This window comes from Lactuca virosa, chromosome 4 (assembly GCF_052849685.1).
Source record: "Lactuca virosa cultivar CGN04683 chromosome 4, Lactuca_virosa_CGN04683_v6, whole genome shotgun sequence".
Lineage (NCBI taxonomy): Eukaryota > Viridiplantae > Streptophyta > Magnoliopsida > Asterales > Asteraceae > Lactuca > Lactuca virosa.
In genome coordinates this window covers 171,756,094-171,774,193 of record NC_136429.1, presented here as the reverse complement: position 1 = coordinate 171,774,193, position 18,100 = coordinate 171,756,094, and the positions used below count along the sequence as shown (strand labels likewise).

Sequence of the window (18,100 nt, the reverse complement as noted above, 5' to 3'; positions counted from 1 at the left end):
TTGGCCGTGCACAGAAGTAGTGAACGGGGTGTGATGTGTGTTAAACCAACTAGTTTTATTCCTACTTTTAAATTGTAAATTAATCACACAAAAGGCAGTGGAACTGTCAATTGGTGGTATAGATCTAGTAAGCAGGGTATCGAACTCAGGGAACGACAATTAAACTAATTACTAAATTTATCTAAAAAATAATATCAAATAATAAAAGAGGGGTTTTCTCTAGTTTTACAAGACTAGAAACTTACTAACAGTTAAACTAAACAACTAACTAACAACTAAGCAAGCAAAGACCAACCAAATTCAATATCTAAAAGGGACTTCTGTTCAGGTTCGACTCAATTGATCCTATGGTTGATTTAATGGTAATAGTGCAATGCATTAACCATTTATTGGTTACCGATTCAGGTGATTAGGTTCACATTCGCTATCGCTAATCCTTAGAAAATAAACTAATTCAAGCAGTGTCCTGTTGTCTAAATTAATTAATTATCTAGATTATTTATTTGGGTTAAATAAGACTTGTAATGGTTAATCAAATTAATAATTCAATTAGCCTCTTGTTGTTGGTTTATCAAACAAGCTCACACATTAACTTACCCATTCTCTAATTAATCCTAGTTTCACATTCACTAATCCTAGGCACATAATAAAGTGTTCACATAAATCACATGAGGTAAACAATTAAGAGACATTCATGCAGCCTAATTGCCTTCATATTAACAGAAAATAGTTATGGTTAATGCATAAGGATCTTTAACAAGCTTAATTTAACAAAATCACCAATTTAGAGTTAATCCTACCATTAATCAAACCATAGTCTCAAATTTGTCTTACCCAAACAGAAGCTAAAAAGTTTAGCTCATGATTAAGGCAGTAGAAAACTCAAAAACGAAATTCAATAACATAAACATGGTTTAGGTGCTAATCTAGTTAAGAGAAATCGAATAGCCTTAGTTATCCTTCAAAATTGGAATTGGGTTGGATCTTCAGTCTTCCAGATGCCTCTCTTCGTTCTGAATCGCAACTCCTCTCTCTAGGGTTCTTTGAATTTTTTTGTATCGATCTGGAAGGCTCCTTTTATAGATTCGACTCGACTCGTCGAGTCCAAGACCGACTCGTCGAGTCCCTCATTAAATCCCCGTGTACGGAAAGGCAAGGAATCTTCTGCTTCGCGAATCTTCGTGGAAACTCGTCGAGTAGACGATTGGACTCGCCGAGTATCTTCAGGGTTGTACTCCTTTCTTCATTCTGCAGCTTCTAATTGCATCTCCTTCCTCCTTTTTGCTCCCGAGCATGACTTCTGGACTGAAAATACAATATAAACATTATTAAGTACCTTTTGACCATAATATGCAAATAATGAGCTAATAATTGATAAAAATCTATACTATATATATGGCTAAATATGCACATATCAAAATACCCCACACTTGACTTTTGCTTGCCCCCAAGCAAAACTGAATTTTTGCACACTAGAATCACATTAGACAATCCCAATCAAACCCAACCATTATGCCAAGACCGCAACGCATGCATTTGTGTCTAAAGTTTTTCCTGAGGACCCCCCTCAACTCTAAATACTCACAATCCTCATAAACACTCGCCCACTTCTTTTGAACAATGCTCATTTTATGCATCCCTCCGAATCCATCCGTAGAAAACCTCCTAGTCTCAAGGTGTTTTTGGTTGAGCAACCCAAACATACATAATCTAAAAATTACAATTTTTCGATACTACTATGGAGCTTTTTGGAATTCTTCACCTTCTTGATAATTTGAACTTTGATTTCTTTGAATTCTTCAAATTTGCCACTTTTTTGATTTTCTTTGATTTTTGGGTATCTTTAACTTTTTTGGAATTTCTTCAGAATTTTTGATCTTTGATCTTCATACTTTGTACTCCAGAAATTCTTCAAACTTTTCTTGTAATTCTCTCTTTTTTTTACATGTAACTCACTTCTTATCACTCAAAACCTACATGCTTAATCAGGGGCGCTCAACTTCAACCTTTATTGATTAAAGTATTAGTCTTCCTGGATACATTTCAAGTACACGATGCTAAACATGTTGCGTCCCTCAAACTAAGCGAAGTTGTGTTTTTGTCCCATGATTTCACTAGAATAAAGGGGGCCACAAATGCATTATAACGTATATAGGCTCAACTAAACATTAGCCCTAGGAATTTTATGCAAATTTTTAAAATTAATCTAAATTTTAACTAAATGTAACCATTTTAAAATTAATCTAAATTTTAACTAAATGTAACCAACCCCCTACCCCACACTTAATTTATGCAATGTCCCCATTGTATATTATGCATGAGTAAGAAAACATAAAAATAAAGAGGGAATTGGAACAAACTCCCCTGGGATAGTAGTTGCGAGGGTGATCTTTCTTCTTTTGAGCTCCATCTTCAGATGACTTTGGCATGGGAACAGCTCATCCATGCCTTGGGTGTCAAAATCTCGTGTGGTTGACAGCTCTAAATATATAGGATAAAGATTCTTGGAAATCTCCAGGAATTAATCTTCATGATAATATGAGTAAAAACTGCAACGAATGTGCCCAAAATCCGAATCTTGAGTGACTCGTCGAGTAGAACGGGAACTCGGCGAGTAAATTGACTCCAAGCAGAAAATCGTGATATTGCAAATGGACTCGTCGAGTCCAATAAGTGCACTCGGCGAGTAGAGCGCTGAGTGGAAAAAAATAATGTTATGCTTTTTATCCTTTGATAATCTGTTGGAATATGATAATTCAGCGACTCTTCTTCGATTTCTTCAGTAAATGACACATTTTGTCACCCTTATTCCTAACGGACTCGATCCTAAACTTGAATTTGCATACTCTCATCTAGACCCGACCCTCACTCTAGCCTTGACCAATGAGACTCTTCAATCCTGAAAAGAAACAAGGCAACCACAGTAAAAGAAAACAAGCACACTCCTAACTAAGTCTTAATACATAAAATTTCAAAACACAAAACCAACAAAATAAAATAACATCCAAATTAAAAGCATAAACTTTCAATCTTCTTCAATATAATCTCCACCAGCTCCACTCCCACTTGCTTGATTGTTCCTCCTCTGCACACGCTCCTCCCAACTCATCACATACGGGAATCCGGGTCCGGGCCTCGGCGCAATATTCATTTGTTCAAAGAGATAAACAAATGACTCGTTGTTATAATTCATACTTCTACCAAGGTCATCTTGGTACCTTCTTGCCTCAACGTGGTACCAATCCATAGGCAACTCATCATCCACTAGAATGACCGGTGGGCCTTCTCGGACTTGCTCCCTCCTTTGCCTCACCCTTCTTCCCGACTCCTCCGGTACCAACACCTCGTCCGCATTGGGGATGCCAATGTGCCCCCCACCATAGTCGTCAATGATCATCGCCCTCCTATATAAGGTGGTGCTAAAAGGAGGGGACGAAAGCATTGTCAACATCCGAGCTTCCCCTTTTTCAAAAATCCCATATGTTCTCGCAAGCTTTGTGACAAACATGACCCCGTTGATCTTTGAGGTGATCCGCTCTTTGACTGCCCCTTCTGCTAAATATTTCGCCAAGCAATATGGCAAGTTGCAGAAAACATCGGGAGTTATAATACTCCACATATAGAAAATGTCAAGGGTGGGAACTTTGTCATCATCCTTCCTCATGTTGATGGTGCTAGCAATGAGACGGTGGATAAGACGATGGATGGGTGAACGGATAAAGCCTTCTTGGGCGGAAGATGGAATATAGACCCGGTTGGCGATAGTATTCCACAAAGTCGATGCCACCACCCCCTCGGGCAAATCTTTGTAACATTGTTCTAGGAAGGTTTCAAAATCTTCGGACATAATCACAGCTTGATCATATATCCCTATCCTCCAAGCAAGCTCTGCAATGCTACATTGATGCAACTCCCCTCCAAGACAGAAAGTAATAGTGTTTGGATTGTAATAGTCACTACCACCTCGGAAGGAAATAGTGGCAAAGAATTCCCAGCACAACTCTTGATAAACTGGCTCTTGAATTTTGAAGAGTCGGCTCCAGCCATCGCAAACTATATTCATCCCCTCATTGTTGAAAGACTTGACCAAATAAGGGGTCAACTCCTCCTCTAACCCATTTTGACCAATCCACCGCCAGTCAATTTCATTTGGAACATATATTTCCTTGCGTTTCAATGCTTCCAGTTTGTTTTTCGCACGAGTCAATGAAGATTTTGAGGTAATGCTTGGAAAGTTTAACCATGAAAGATCCCCATAGTCACCTCCCCTGGAACTCTGCCCTCTTCTAGACATACTGCCTGCAAAACACAACCAAACATACCAAAAACAAAACACAGAAAGATTAAAAACATAAAAATTCCTGGCTTCTGCAACATGGACTCGCCGAGTCCACGAACTGACTCGGTGAGTAGGACGAACTTTGCGAGTCCAGATCTGTTAGATGAAATTAACCGGCCAAATCTAAAAATTACTTCAGGGGTTTGCTTCGGTATGTTCCAGGAGCATCAATATATAAGAAATTTTGTCTAAAACGTCCTAATTTAACAAGAACTCAAAACCCTAAAATCCAAGTTTAGTCAAAATCGGGATTTTGCAGAAATTAAGGGTCTAACTTCACCAAAGATTGAAACTTTTAACAGATTAAGGGTGAAAAATAGTTACCTTGTGGTTGGATTTGGAAGAAAATGGAAGAAATCAAGATGAAAACCTTGAGGGAACTCGCTCGTCGTGTATGGGTGGAGGCTGTGAAATGTTGAAATGTTTCTCAATTAGGGTTAAAAACCCCTTTTACTGAATGTGAAAAAAAATAATTTTTTTCTGGTAAATACGTGGACTCGCCGAGTAGGTGTTCCTACTCGCCAAGTAGTTTCGCGATTCCGCATTTAATCGGGATTTCTCAAATGGACTCGCCGAGCAGGTTTAGGGACTCGACGAGTCTTTTATTCAGGAAGCTAAAAACATCGAATTTTTAAATTGTATGCCACACCCCACACTTGAGCATTGCTTGCCCTCAAGCAATCATCTATGGATAAAAATGAAGATTAAAATAGGAAAATCCTAAATAAAACCTAAAAAAACGAAAACTAAAACGGAAAAAAAGCAAACTCTTTTGTCGGGTTGCCTCCCGCTAAGCGCTTCTTTTTGAGGAGTCGTTAGCTGGACTCCTTCCTGCTCTACGTTTCTTCGTTTTCCTTCATCGGGAATTCACGCTTAATCTTTTGTTGTTTATACTTTGTCTTGTAAGCGTGTATTTTTCTCTTATATGCTCGTCGCAATTCTTCCTTCCTTTTCCTTGTGACACCTTCGTCAATTGCATACTTGATCTGTTTCCCAATCTTCTTCTTCTTCACCCCGTTCTTTGGACCCATCTTTTGTACTTCTTCTTTTCAATCTCGATTTCCCATACATTTGCTACTTCATCATCACTTGATATTAAGGATTCTTCCTCACTTCCGTCACATACTAAAGAATCCGGTAGTTCAAATGTAAATACTTCATAATTAATAGAAACTCGGGCTCGAGGTTTGGTTCTTTTGATTGTAGTTAACTCGATCTCTTGATTAGCCATGTGTGACTCAATGGATGAGTTATTCATGTCATCATTCCAAACCTTTGCATTCTCCTTTTCTCCCAAACTTACCTTCTTGTCAAGCTGAATTGCTTCCTCTTTTTGCATCATCATGTCAAGGTAAGCCAATTGTGCGTGTTGGAAGTCACAAAAATTTTCAACAATTTCACTCTATTCTATTGGACTTTCCAAAGGATCAGGAAAAGTGTGCTTGTCAAGGCCAGAAAAGGGATTTGTAAGTAGCAGGACAAGATCTTCAGCATTTTTGAAGTTCTCATTTGGACTCGTCGAGTCAGTCGATGCTACTCGGCGAATCGGTGAGGTTTCCACAATTTTTATTGTTTCTTTTGAATCAGCTTCCTCTAGCAACCTTTCTATCTCCTTTAAATGTTTTCCAGCATCGAAATTCCCTCCAGAAGGTAATAGAAATTAACTTGGATTTTCTTCTTGTAAAAGTGCAAGCTCTCTTTCGAACACTTCATCATCCAAATCTATTGAGGAAACTTTTTCGTCTTTTGTCCTTTCATACTTTTTCTCTTGTTCTGATTTAAACACCACTGAATCGTTCCCCACCCTTAGTGTTAGAGTAGATTCGCACACATCGACTAATGCACAAGCGGTATTCAAAAATGGTCTCCCAAGAATGATTGGAACTTTAGGGTCTTCTTCCATGTCAAGCACTACAAAGTCCACGGGGAAAACAAATTTATCGAATTTGATGAGAAGATCTTCACACACTCCTTTTGGATGTATTAATGTCTTATTGGCTAGATGGATCTTCATATGAATCGGCTTTGGCTTCGGTAAATTTAGCTTCTTTAAGAAAGAATATGGCATTAGATTAATACTTGCACCCGAATCGGTCAACGCATGAGTAGCAATTATGTTCCCAAATTGACAAGGTATGGAGATGCTTCCCGGATCACCCCTCTTTTCAGACAGCTCATTCAACACTAGTTCAGCTACTTCTGCCATATCTTTTCTAGAGGCAAAGAGACTCTTCAACAAGCTTGCATATTTAAGCGTTTGAAGTATCGTTTCAACAAATGGAATGTTGAATTGAAGGGCCTTTACATGCTCCGGAAACTTCCTATACTCTTTAACTTGATCATCAGGTATGGCTCGAATTGGAAATGGCAAAGGTGGCCTGGAAGGCTTTAAAGAATAAACAGTTTTGTCATCAGACCTTGGACTCGTCGAGTCGAGTCGGGTTTTGCTGAATTTGAGTTTCATGTTTCTTCTGCTTGCACCTTTATTGAGGCCTTCTGGGTAGGGGTCAGAGGAGTGAATTTTTTTTCAGAACTAGTTATTATAGCATTCAAATGCTCCATTCGTGGATTCTTTTCGGTATTGCTTGGAAGATCACCCGGTTGTCTTTGATTGATTTGTTGGGCCAGCTACCCTAGCTGTTTCTCAATGTTATGAATAGATGCTTGCTGATTCCTTAGTATTGTTCTTGTATCTTGTATTGCAACATCATGGTTATTATGTCTTTTCTCAAATGCAGCTACAAATTTAGTGAGCATTTCTTCCAAGTTTGGTCTCCTTTCTTGCACCGGCTCCTCCTTTTGGTAAAAACCCCTTGCTTGTTGTCTAAACTTTTCCTCCTTCGCCTTTTTGTACTCATCATATGGTAGCCATTCTTTCTTCGGTTTTCGCCAATCATTATCGAATCTATCACCGCTTGAATAGAATACTTGAGCTTTCTTGTTTCCATTCTCATCCAAATCACAATCTCTAGTAAGACGAGGTCCGTTACAATTCTCACATCCAACCCGAATAGCATGGATTGTTTGATCCATCTTATCCATCCTCCTATCCATGCTTTTCAACATTTCCATCATTGCCGCCATGTCCTCAGAAACAAAATTCACCTCCCCTCTAATTGGATTATTCCTAGGATTATGATATTCTCTAGAATGCTTAGAGAATTCTTCAATTAACTCCTTGATTTCTGGGGGTGGCTTCTTTGTGAGAGGTCCTTGCGAATCAAGAAGTTGTCTTGTGGTTACATTCACTCCATCATAGAAAATGGAGACTTCTTGTTGACTATTTAGATCATGATGCGGGCAGTTTCTTAGCAAGCCTTTGTATCTCTCCCATGCCTCATATAAGGATTCTTCAACTTGTTGTTCAAAGTTGGCAATAGCTTTCTTTAATTTGGCTATCTTTGAGGGAGGGCAAAATTGATCAATAAATTGTTCTTTCATCTTAGCCCATGTAGTGATGGATCCGGGAGGGAGTGACTTGAGCCAATCCTTTGCAGCACCTTTGAACGTGACGGGAAGCATACGAAGCAAAACGGTATCGCGTGCCACATTAGGAAAATTAAAGTAGTCGGCTATGTCGCTGACCTCTTCTAGGTGCTTGTACGCGTCTTCGTGATCTTTTACATAGAATGGAATCTCCTTAAGTTGGGCGAGTATGTGGCCTTTGAGTTCAAAATTAGCGTTTGCGGGAATCGCGGGTTGCACGAGCCCCAGACTGGTGTCTTCAAGCATCTTCTTCTTCCATTCGCCCATGGGAACTTCATCGATGTTAGCCATGGTGGTGTCAAATCTGCCTTCTAAATCGCTTCCTTCAAATTCGCTTTCTTCTCGTTCGGATTCGTACTCGATGTCCTCCTTGATTGGGTCTTCGTTTGCCAAGGAAATGCTGGATCCTCCTGATTTACTGCTCTTCTTCTTGCTGAAAACAGATCTGATATTCTTCAAAGGTAAGTTCTTTGAAGATGCGGATTCTCCAATGGTTTTTCCTTTGTTCTTCTTTAAAGTAGCTTCCGGGTCTTCAAGTGGTGGAATCAAGGGTGTATTTCCTCCTCTGGTTATAAACGTACTGCAAATAAACAGAATGACACGCGTAAAAGGAATAAAAAAGAACTAAAAACGAAAATAGCTGTTCAGCGATGGACTCGTCGAGTCTGGTCGTAGGGACTCAGCGAGTTCGATGCAAAAACAACAAAAATTGTAAACAAACTTCCTAAAAGCTAAAAAGTGAAATTTAATTCTAATCCTAAATCTACTAAAAGCAGTAACTTTGTGGAAGAGAAATCTCACACAAAGGATCGATAACAATAGTAATCAATTTAAATTTAGAACCGTTCCCCGGCAAAGGCACCAAAAACTTGATGTGGGTTAAACCAACTAGTTTTATTCCTACTTTTAAATTGTAAATTAATCACACAAACGGCAGTGGACCTGTCAATTGGTGGTATAGATCTAATAAGCAGGGTATCGAACTCAGGGAATGACAATTAAACTAATTACTAAATTTATCTAAAAAATAATATCAAATAATAAAAGAGGGGTTTTCTCTAGTTTTACAAGACTAGAAACTTACTAACAGTTAAACTAAATAACTAACTAACAACTAAGCAAGCAAAGACCAACCAAATTCAATATCTAAAAGGGACTTCTGTTCAGGTTCGACTCAATTGATCCTATGGTTGATTTAATGGTAATAGTGCAATGGATTAACCTTTTATTGGTTACCGATTCAGGTGATTAGGTTCACATTCGCTATCGCTAATCCTTAGAAAATAAACTAATTCAAGCAGTGGCCAGTTGTCTAAATTAATTAATTCTCTAGGTTATTTATTCGGGTTAAATAAGACTTGTAATGGTTAATCAAATTAATAATTCAATTAGCCTCTTGTTGTTGGTTTATCAAACAAGCTCACACATTAACTTACCCATTCTCTAATTAATCCTAGTTTCACATTCGCTAATCCTAGGCACATAATAAAGTGTTCACATAAATCACATGAGGTAAACAATTAAGAGATGTTCATGCAGCCTAATTGCCTTCCTATTAACAGAAAATAGTTATGGTTAATGCATAAGGATCTTTAACAAGCTTAATTTAACAAAATCACCAATTTAGAGTTAATCCTACCATTAATCAAACCATAGTCTCAAATTTGTCTTACCCAAACAGAAGCTAAAAAGTTTAGCTCATGATTAAGGCAGTAGAAAACTCAAAAACGAAATTCAATAACATAAACATGGTTTAGGTGCTAAATCTAGTTAAGAGAAATCGAATTATGCCTTAGTTATCCTTCAAAATTGGAATTGGGTTGGATCTTCACTCTTCCAGATGCCTCTCTTCGTTCTGAATCGCAGCTCCTCTCTCTAGGGTTCTCTGAATTTTTTTTGTATCGATCTGGAAGGCTCCTTTTATAGATTCGACTCGACTCGTCGAGTCCAAGACCGACTCGTCGAGTCCCTCATTAAATCCCCGTGTACGGCAAGGCAAGGACTCTTCTGCTTCACGAATCTTCATGGAAACTCGTCGAGTAGACGATTGGACTCGCCGAGTATCTTCAGGGTTGTACTCCTTTCTTCATTCTGCAGCTTCTAATTGCATCTCCTTCCTCCTTTTTGCTCCCGAGCATGACTTCTGGACTGAAAATACAATATAAACATTATTAAGTACCTTTTGTCCATAATATGCAAATAATTAGCTAATAATTGATAAAAATCTATACTAAATATATGGCTAAATAGGCACATATCAGGGTGTTTCTCTTGGGTTAGATAGCACTCAGGGACACTTTTCTATCAATCGGTTGGATAGATATAATAAGAGGTTAAATAAATAACAAAAAGTGGGTTGCATATTAAAAGGTTGAATATTTAACAAAAGGTTGGTTGTATATTAAAAGGTTGAATATGTAACAAGAGGTTGGATATTAATAAAAGGTTGAATAAGTAAAGGTTACCTATATATGAAACATGATAGTTTACATGCTATGTGATTATTTATAATGTATTTGGTTGATAATATATGTTATGTGGTAGAATTGCGGTTGAACATATATGCATGTATGCGGTTGAATATGTGATTGAGTAATTATGATATGTGGTTATTTCCTAAGTAGTATTTGTCTATCATTTTTATGCTTCATCGTAAAATGAATGATTGACCCATTTAGGATTTGTATGTTTTATGTGCAAACTTTATGAACTCACTCAGCAGGGGCTGACACTTGTATCTTTTCTCTTTTGTGCCTTATGATTGGTGCAGGCAGCTTAGAAGCTTGGCCTTGGTGAGAGGGCTTACTTATGGGTAGTGGATTTATATTAACGATACCACTCTTGGACACGTTTTTGATTATTTACTTTAAAGTATTTTTGTTTACCTTTTAAATGGCTTGGAATTATGTTTGTATTTTTGAAGTAACGTTGTGGTTTGAAAATTTTTTGATTTAAAAACTAAGTCTTCCACTAACGTATTCTGTTAAATAAATATTTTGAAAAAAGAAAAAAATTACGGTGAAAATCACGACGTTACAGTTAAATCGTGCTTCGGTACCATTCACAAAATTTTAGGAATATACACTTGAAATAGTAGAGCATATTTTGAACCTTGTATCCAACTAAGTAGGTTTTTATGACAACTCATGAAATGTGGAGTTGGAAAGTTCCCTCACATTCAGATCTGGTGTTGTGAGGTCTTTCGTTGTTTGAGAAACCAATGGCCAACTTGAATCGAGATCTGAGAAGTGTTACATTGTCGAATATTCACTAGATACTTTTGATATTTGTGGTGCTTGTAGCTTAAAAGGGATGTTCCTTGAGAGAAAAAAACATTTACATATAAAGAATTCAGTTGGAGTCATATTGATCTTGAAGAAATTCGAGATTTGACCGAAAATGAAATTATAGTTGGCACTAGCTCTCAACCTGATGTTAAAATACTAGTTGAGTCAAATGACATTGTCTTACCCCTTCACAAGATATAGTAAAGTTAGGGAACCTCCCAGGTTTTATGAGTATCATCTAATTATTGAAGGAGATACATTGATTAGTGATAAAACAATGATCAATTTGAATAAGCCTAATAGCTACCGGGAAGCAATGGTGGGCCCTATGGCTCCCATTAGAAGAGTCTAAGGCTAGCAGAATTCAGTCCATGAAGGATAACCAAGTATAGGATTGGTTAATCCTAAACCAAGTCTTATGATAGTGGGTTGCAATTAGATCTTCAATGTGAAGACTAACATGGATAGGAATATACACACATTTAAAGATAGTATGATGAACATGGGTTTCGCTCATACTCAAGAAATTGTTTATGAGGAAACATTCTCACCAGTAACTGACAAAGGTCTATTTGGTGAATGGTACCGAAGCACGATTTAACATAGATTGAACCATATAGAATTTGGTTCTCCTTCTAGTAACAACATTACATTATGATGTCCTTGGAGAGGCCAATTATGGAAACCATTCCACAATATCTATGCCGATCCTAGGACCTGATACTAAGATATTCTCTTTTCCTTTTAGATTAGAGATCCTTTATCTTCATGCCCAATTGATTTTCTACTTTGTTCTGATACTCTTTGAAAGTTTTCAAAGTATCTAAATTATGCTTAGTCATATAAACATACCACATCTACTAAAACTATCAATAGATATGATGTAGTAGTATATTTCATCCCTTATAGTGGATATGATGGGTCCATTTATATTAGTGTGTACAATATCCAACAATCATTTGTCTCCATTATATATTCATGATGGTGACAAATTCGTCTTGCCAACATACAAGACTCACATACATCGTCCAACTCAAGGCCGATTGATTTCAAGTTCGGTCCAATTGGAGCTTGGTGATGTGATTCTCATTTATGTGGCTAATACGATCATGCAACAAGCACGATCATATCTAAACTATTAGAAGAAATAATTTCAAGTCATCATTGCTATTATTAGAAACACAAATTACAAGTTCATGACTGCCATTTGCAAGAAGATGTTTTAGACATAAAAACATCATATTTATAAACTAGAATGGTCACCTTTCCATTATTAAAAGAAAATTGAAATTCATGTCCTTACAATACATAGTATGAAATTTGGTTTATAGACATCTTCGAAGAGTAATGGCAAGCGAATAGATTTATCATAACTCCATTACTAAAAAGAAGCTCAAAATCCTCAATCATCGAGACATGTGATATTCGTCCATTCCGATGATTAGATTTAGCTATTTATACTTAACTTCCTTCTTTCTTATAGATCCTACAATGCCATCCAAATGTGATTACCACTTCATGGATTAAGGAACTATAAATTGGATGTATTTGGAGTTTGGTTATTCAAGTACTTGATGTAGAGTCAAATATTTGACTTTACCATCTCAAAGTACTTAAGGCAACTTTGTTTCTTATGATCATTGTCTGTGCATTCATTGCAACATGACTCTATTGAATCATGGTTGTGTGGAATGGAAGGCATACTAATTTCATTCCTTCGTAATGGGAAGTTTCGGCCGAAACCGTTCCTTTCCATTTAGGATTCGAACATTGCCTCTTCTTTCCACCAACATTCAAAAGCATTAACTAGAATTGGATAAGAAATCTAATTCCTTTCCACTTTTGTTAGTTTTGAGAATCTTTTAAGAATTCCATCAATGTCTTCTCCATACCATTCATATAATAAATCAAGTTGAAGTTATCATAAGAACTAATGAAATATCCAAGCACAAGATCTCTAGAAAGACTCTTGTCAACGGTAACATTGTGATTCTCGAGTTTGTGTACGTAGCTCTTATTGATTACATACAAAACTCTTTTCATCAGTTCAAATGCAATTAGGAACTTTTTACGATTTTCAAATCAATCTTTCTTTGCCTTTTGGTGAAATATTTCACCTAATTCAAATTCATTTCATATGTTTACATGTTCAAAAATTCTTTTGGACTATCTAGGACATAGACATAATGATGAAAAAGACCTTATTTGACAAATCTACATGTTTTTAGGATTAAAAACTTATATAAATTTGATGTATTATTGATTTAAGAGATATTCTCATTATGGACATCTTTCCCAATATCAAAATCGAGGAAGATCCCGTAACAAATGAGAAATTCCCGATAGAGAACAAAGAGAATATGGAATTAGAAATAATGTGAGGATGTGGGACAGGATTCTCATCTAACCTAAGAGAAAAGTTTAAATAAGTCAGTTCAATCCTTAATTATTAGCACAATTTTAAATTAAGGATAGGATCCAAAAATACGATTCGTAATATGAATAGGGATGTTGTAATTGCATCACGACTCTAATTTAGGTAGGTAAAGCACTTTACCAATATTAATCAAATGAAAATCATAGATCTTTTGAGATTCATTGAACAATTAATGTCATGTTAATTTCGAATTATGCTATTCAATTTGTGACTGGGATGCCGAGGATCACAAACAAGATGTGAATAACCATGCAAACCCGCATGACATCCTCGATGTCATTTATGATCTTACATTAATCTGCCAGTTAACCACATACGCTCCATCAACAACCATAAATTCGAGTATGTGTCATCATTTCATCTTGGTAGTCCCACATATGTGTGACGGTTAACCACACATGCTCCACTAACGACTTGCAAACAAATGATGTGTGTTTCATGGATTATCATACAATTTCACATTTTTTCTAAAGTAAATAGAATGGGATATTATAGAAGGTTCTAGTACTCTATACATTATACTTTTAATGTGATTAGTGTCTATTGTGATATGTGCTATGGACTTAATGTTGGATTAGGTGTCTAAGTTCATAACTATTTCTGGAATGTACTTGACCTGATTAGCATGGTCCATTTGCGTTGCATGACATTGCAACACTTGGATAGGCCAAATTGAGAGAAAGGACACTTAAGGTTTATTAATATATTATAAGTTCTAATATATTAATAATATTATTTAATTAGTATTGATCAAAGAATTAATTTGGAATTAATTAAGTGATCAAAAAGAGACTAATTAAATATATGGGGTTGATTGTGTAAATCATCTATTCTTGTATAGTGGGCTAATGATCCATGGTTTGTATGGATTGGGTTAAAACCCATAAGGTGCTCCATGGATAGTCCATGGAGGTTACAAACCCATGGATCATGGAATATGGAAAGCCATGACAATTAGGGTTTACATGGTGTAACCCTACTTGTGCCACAACTATATAAAGAACCCTATGCAAGGAAAATCGACTACTACTTGTACAAGATAGAGGGCAATCCGATTTTGAGGTTTAGTGAAACTTCTCTCAAGGTTATTCCAAGTGTTGTAGTGTTGTGTGAGACATTTGAGGCATCACACTTGAGGTGCTAGACTCACAAGGTTCTCAAGGAATCCAAACTACAAAAGGTATGTTCTTCTTCTAGCACTTATGTTTAAAAGTTCCCCATGCTATGCTAGATAGGTTAAGAACCTTGGAAAATAAATTTTGCATGTATCATAGTAAAACATAGATACAAGGTTTCTAGGGTTGCATGTACACCATAGGAGTGTTAGAATGCTCAAAACCCTTCAGTGGTATCAGAGCCTAGGCTTGTTTATTTGATACTTGATGCGAACTTGTTGAAAAAACTCAGTTTTCTGCATTCTGCAGCATGAACTCGCCGAGTCCATGGGGGGACTCGACGAGTCCATGAGTAAATTCATCCTACTCGTCGAGTAGGTTCGTGCACTCGACGAGTAGGAGCCCCTGCATGCAGATTTTCGAGTTTTGCTGCTGGAAATGGACTAGAAACATTACCCTAAACTGTTTTGGTATTATAAAAGTTGTTTTAGATGGTGTAATGGTTATGCTAATCCATTTTCAATGGCTATTATCAAAATTTCAAGGTTTATATGGTTTATTTATGATTCTTGAAATTGTTGATATGAACATTCATGAACTTATGAGTTTACAAGATCATAGGAATTATTTGTAACTTGCTTGTTAGTTTAATTCTTGATCATTATGTGTTTTAATGGAATCCATAATTTGTTCTCAAGTTATGGATTACCAAAAGTCACTCTTTTAAAGTCCATTATTAAACACATAGGTTACATAAAATGAAAAGTCTCTCATTTTATTAATCCATTAACTCATAAGTTATGAAAGATGAAAAGTTTTGAAAGTTACAAAACTTGCCCTCAAGTTTTGGAACATGTAAAGTCACTTTAAAAACTTTAGTTCCAACCCCTAGAATTTTAAAAGTTAAAATTCAACACTTATACTTTATAATATTATAAGTTAATAATATATATATATATATATATATATATATATATATATATATATATATATATATATATATATATATATATATATATATATATATATATATATATATATATATATAAGAACAAGTCGTTTTACCGTTAGTAGGCCTCATTCACGAAGCTGGTCTATAAGGGGGGTATAAGGTTGTTGCCTATAAAATGGCAGCTTAATGGGTGTCCAGTCTCACCCACCGCTTCCTTGACTGGTGGAGGGTCGTTAGCTAAGCGGGTAGGACAAGGACTTTAAATCCTCATTAAAAGTATGATGAAAAATAAAGTAACTAAATGTTTTATAAATTCCCAATCTTAGTTACTTTAGGAAAATGTGAATAAGGTGCTAACACATGAAATTACACTTTGCACTTTGATTAAGTCGTTAGTGGACCGTGTGTGGTTAACCGGCACACTAACCTGGACTTAACAAGGTAGGAAAAGGGTAACTTAATGTTTATCATAGTATCGAGGGAGAGCGTGTGGTTAACCGGCACATCGATTGAGGGGTAAATATTAAGGGTACCAAGTAATTTGCATGGTTACTTCACACCTTGTTTTGTGATCCTCGACATCCCAGTCACAAAACTTGAAGGGCACACTCGAGATTGAAACATGCCATTGAAAAGTTCAATGAATCTCAAAGAATCTAGGAGTTTCAAAAACCAAGTAAAGCCTAATAATTTATTTCGTTTTTCATGGTGGAAATTGGTGAATCGTCATTCACCTACCTTCAAATATTTTATGGCTTGGATTACGGCATCCCTCTTCTAAGTTATAAAATATTGTTTTGGGTCCTAGCCTTAATACTACATTTGGGTGTCTTATTAAGGACTATCTTTATATCTAATCTAAACTTGTCTTTCTTCTTTTCAGATGTCTTCCAACAATGTTGCTTCTGGCTCAAACCCTACTGGCTCCTTCTCTCTCATGAACCTTTGTGGGAGAGTCATCTTTGATGGATCCAACTTTATGGATTGGATCAGGAACATCAGGATGGTCACTCATTATGAGGACAAGGAATATGTCCTCGACAAGGAGCTTAAGGAACTCGATGAGTCATCTGCTACTCCTGAGGAGATCGCTGAATATCAGGCACATAGGAGAGATGCCACCAAAGTGGCATGTATCATGTTGGCCACAATGACAGCCGAGCGCCAAAAGTCCTATGAGGACTTCTACCCATTTGAGATGCACCAGGACTTGATGGACCACTACCATCAGAGTGCTCGTCAAGAGCGGTATGAAATCATCTCCTCCATGATAACAACCAGGATGAAGGATGGTGAACCCATGACGGGCCACATGCAGAAAATGCAAAGGTATGTGGACCGTTTGCTGAAAATGAATGTGAACTTCCCAGAGGAGTTGGCAATTGATATCATTTTGCACTCCCTAACTTCGTGTTATGATCAATTCCGCATGACATACCACATGAACAAGGAGGAAGTTACACTCAGCAAACTTCAAGGACTTTTGAAGACCGCAGAAAGTGGTCTTAAAGGTAAGTCGGTTGTTACTACTCCTACTCCTACCGCGGCTCCTGTCTTGGCAATCGGGCAAGGAAAAGGAAAGAAGAGGAAGAGCCATTCGAAGGGTACCAAGGGAAAGTCCCTTGATGGCTCCTCTTCAAGTGGAACCAAGAAAGGTTTCGTCTCTCCTTCTGCTAACCCTAAAGAGGCTGAATGCTTCTATTGCCATGAAAAGTCGCACTGGAAGCGAAACTGCCCAAAGTACCAGCAAGATGTTAAGGATGGGAAAGTAAAACCCAACCATGCAAGTATTTACACTATATTGTCTAATAACTCACCCTATTCTAATTCTTGGGTCCTTGATACAGGTTATGGTATTCACATATGTTGTGATTTGCAGGGACTAAGAAGAAGTGAGAATGTGGAGCATGGGAAGATAAACTTGATCATGGGAAATAAGAAAGTTACACCTGTCACCAAGATTGGAGTTTATTCTTTATTGCTAAGTAGTGGGTTAACATTAGATTTGAATAAATGTTGTTATTCGCCTGAAATGGCAAGAAATATTATTTCCTTTCATGGTTTGTACAAACAAGGTTTTACCTTTTCATTTGATAATGATAGTGGTGGTATTAATGCTTTCTTTAATAATGTTCTTTATTTTAAAGCATTACCTTGTGATGGTGTGTATGAAACTGTGTCGGTTGTAGATAACCAAGGAAATAATGTGTTGTGTATCGATTCTTCCACTATTTTGGATAAAGAATCATTATGGCTTTGTCGTCTTCGACATGTAAGCAAGAAACGCATAGGCCAACTCCAAAAGGATGGAGTCTTGGAGTCATTTGACCTAAAATCAGATGATAGTTGTGAATCTTGTTTGCTTGGGAAAATGACAAAGTCACCCTTCACTAGTACCTAGGGGTGAGGGTTTGTTGGATCTCATACATACTGATGTGTGTGGACCCTTCAGAACCGCCACAAGAGATGCTAACCGCTTCTATG

The 18,100-nt window shown here is 36.9% G+C and overlaps 1 protein-coding gene and 1 non-coding gene across 2 annotated transcripts; one reads left to right on the top strand and one right to left on the bottom strand.

Moving 5' to 3' along the window:
- Positions 1-5,999: 5,999 nt before the first annotated feature.
- On the bottom strand, positions 6,000-6,803 carry LOC145105359 (uncharacterized). The gene has a single exon (XM_079042480.1). It carries the CDS (start codon positions 6,801-6,803, stop codon positions 6,000-6,002), a length of 804 nt encoding a protein of 267 aa, XP_078898606.1.
- An 822-nt stretch (positions 6,804-7,625) lies between these two features.
- Positions 7,626-7,732, top strand: LOC145110080 (small nucleolar RNA R71). The gene has a single exon (XR_013709463.1). It is a non-coding gene; the product is annotated as a small nucleolar RNA R71 (small nucleolar RNA).
- Positions 7,733-18,100: the final 10,368 nt, after the last annotated feature.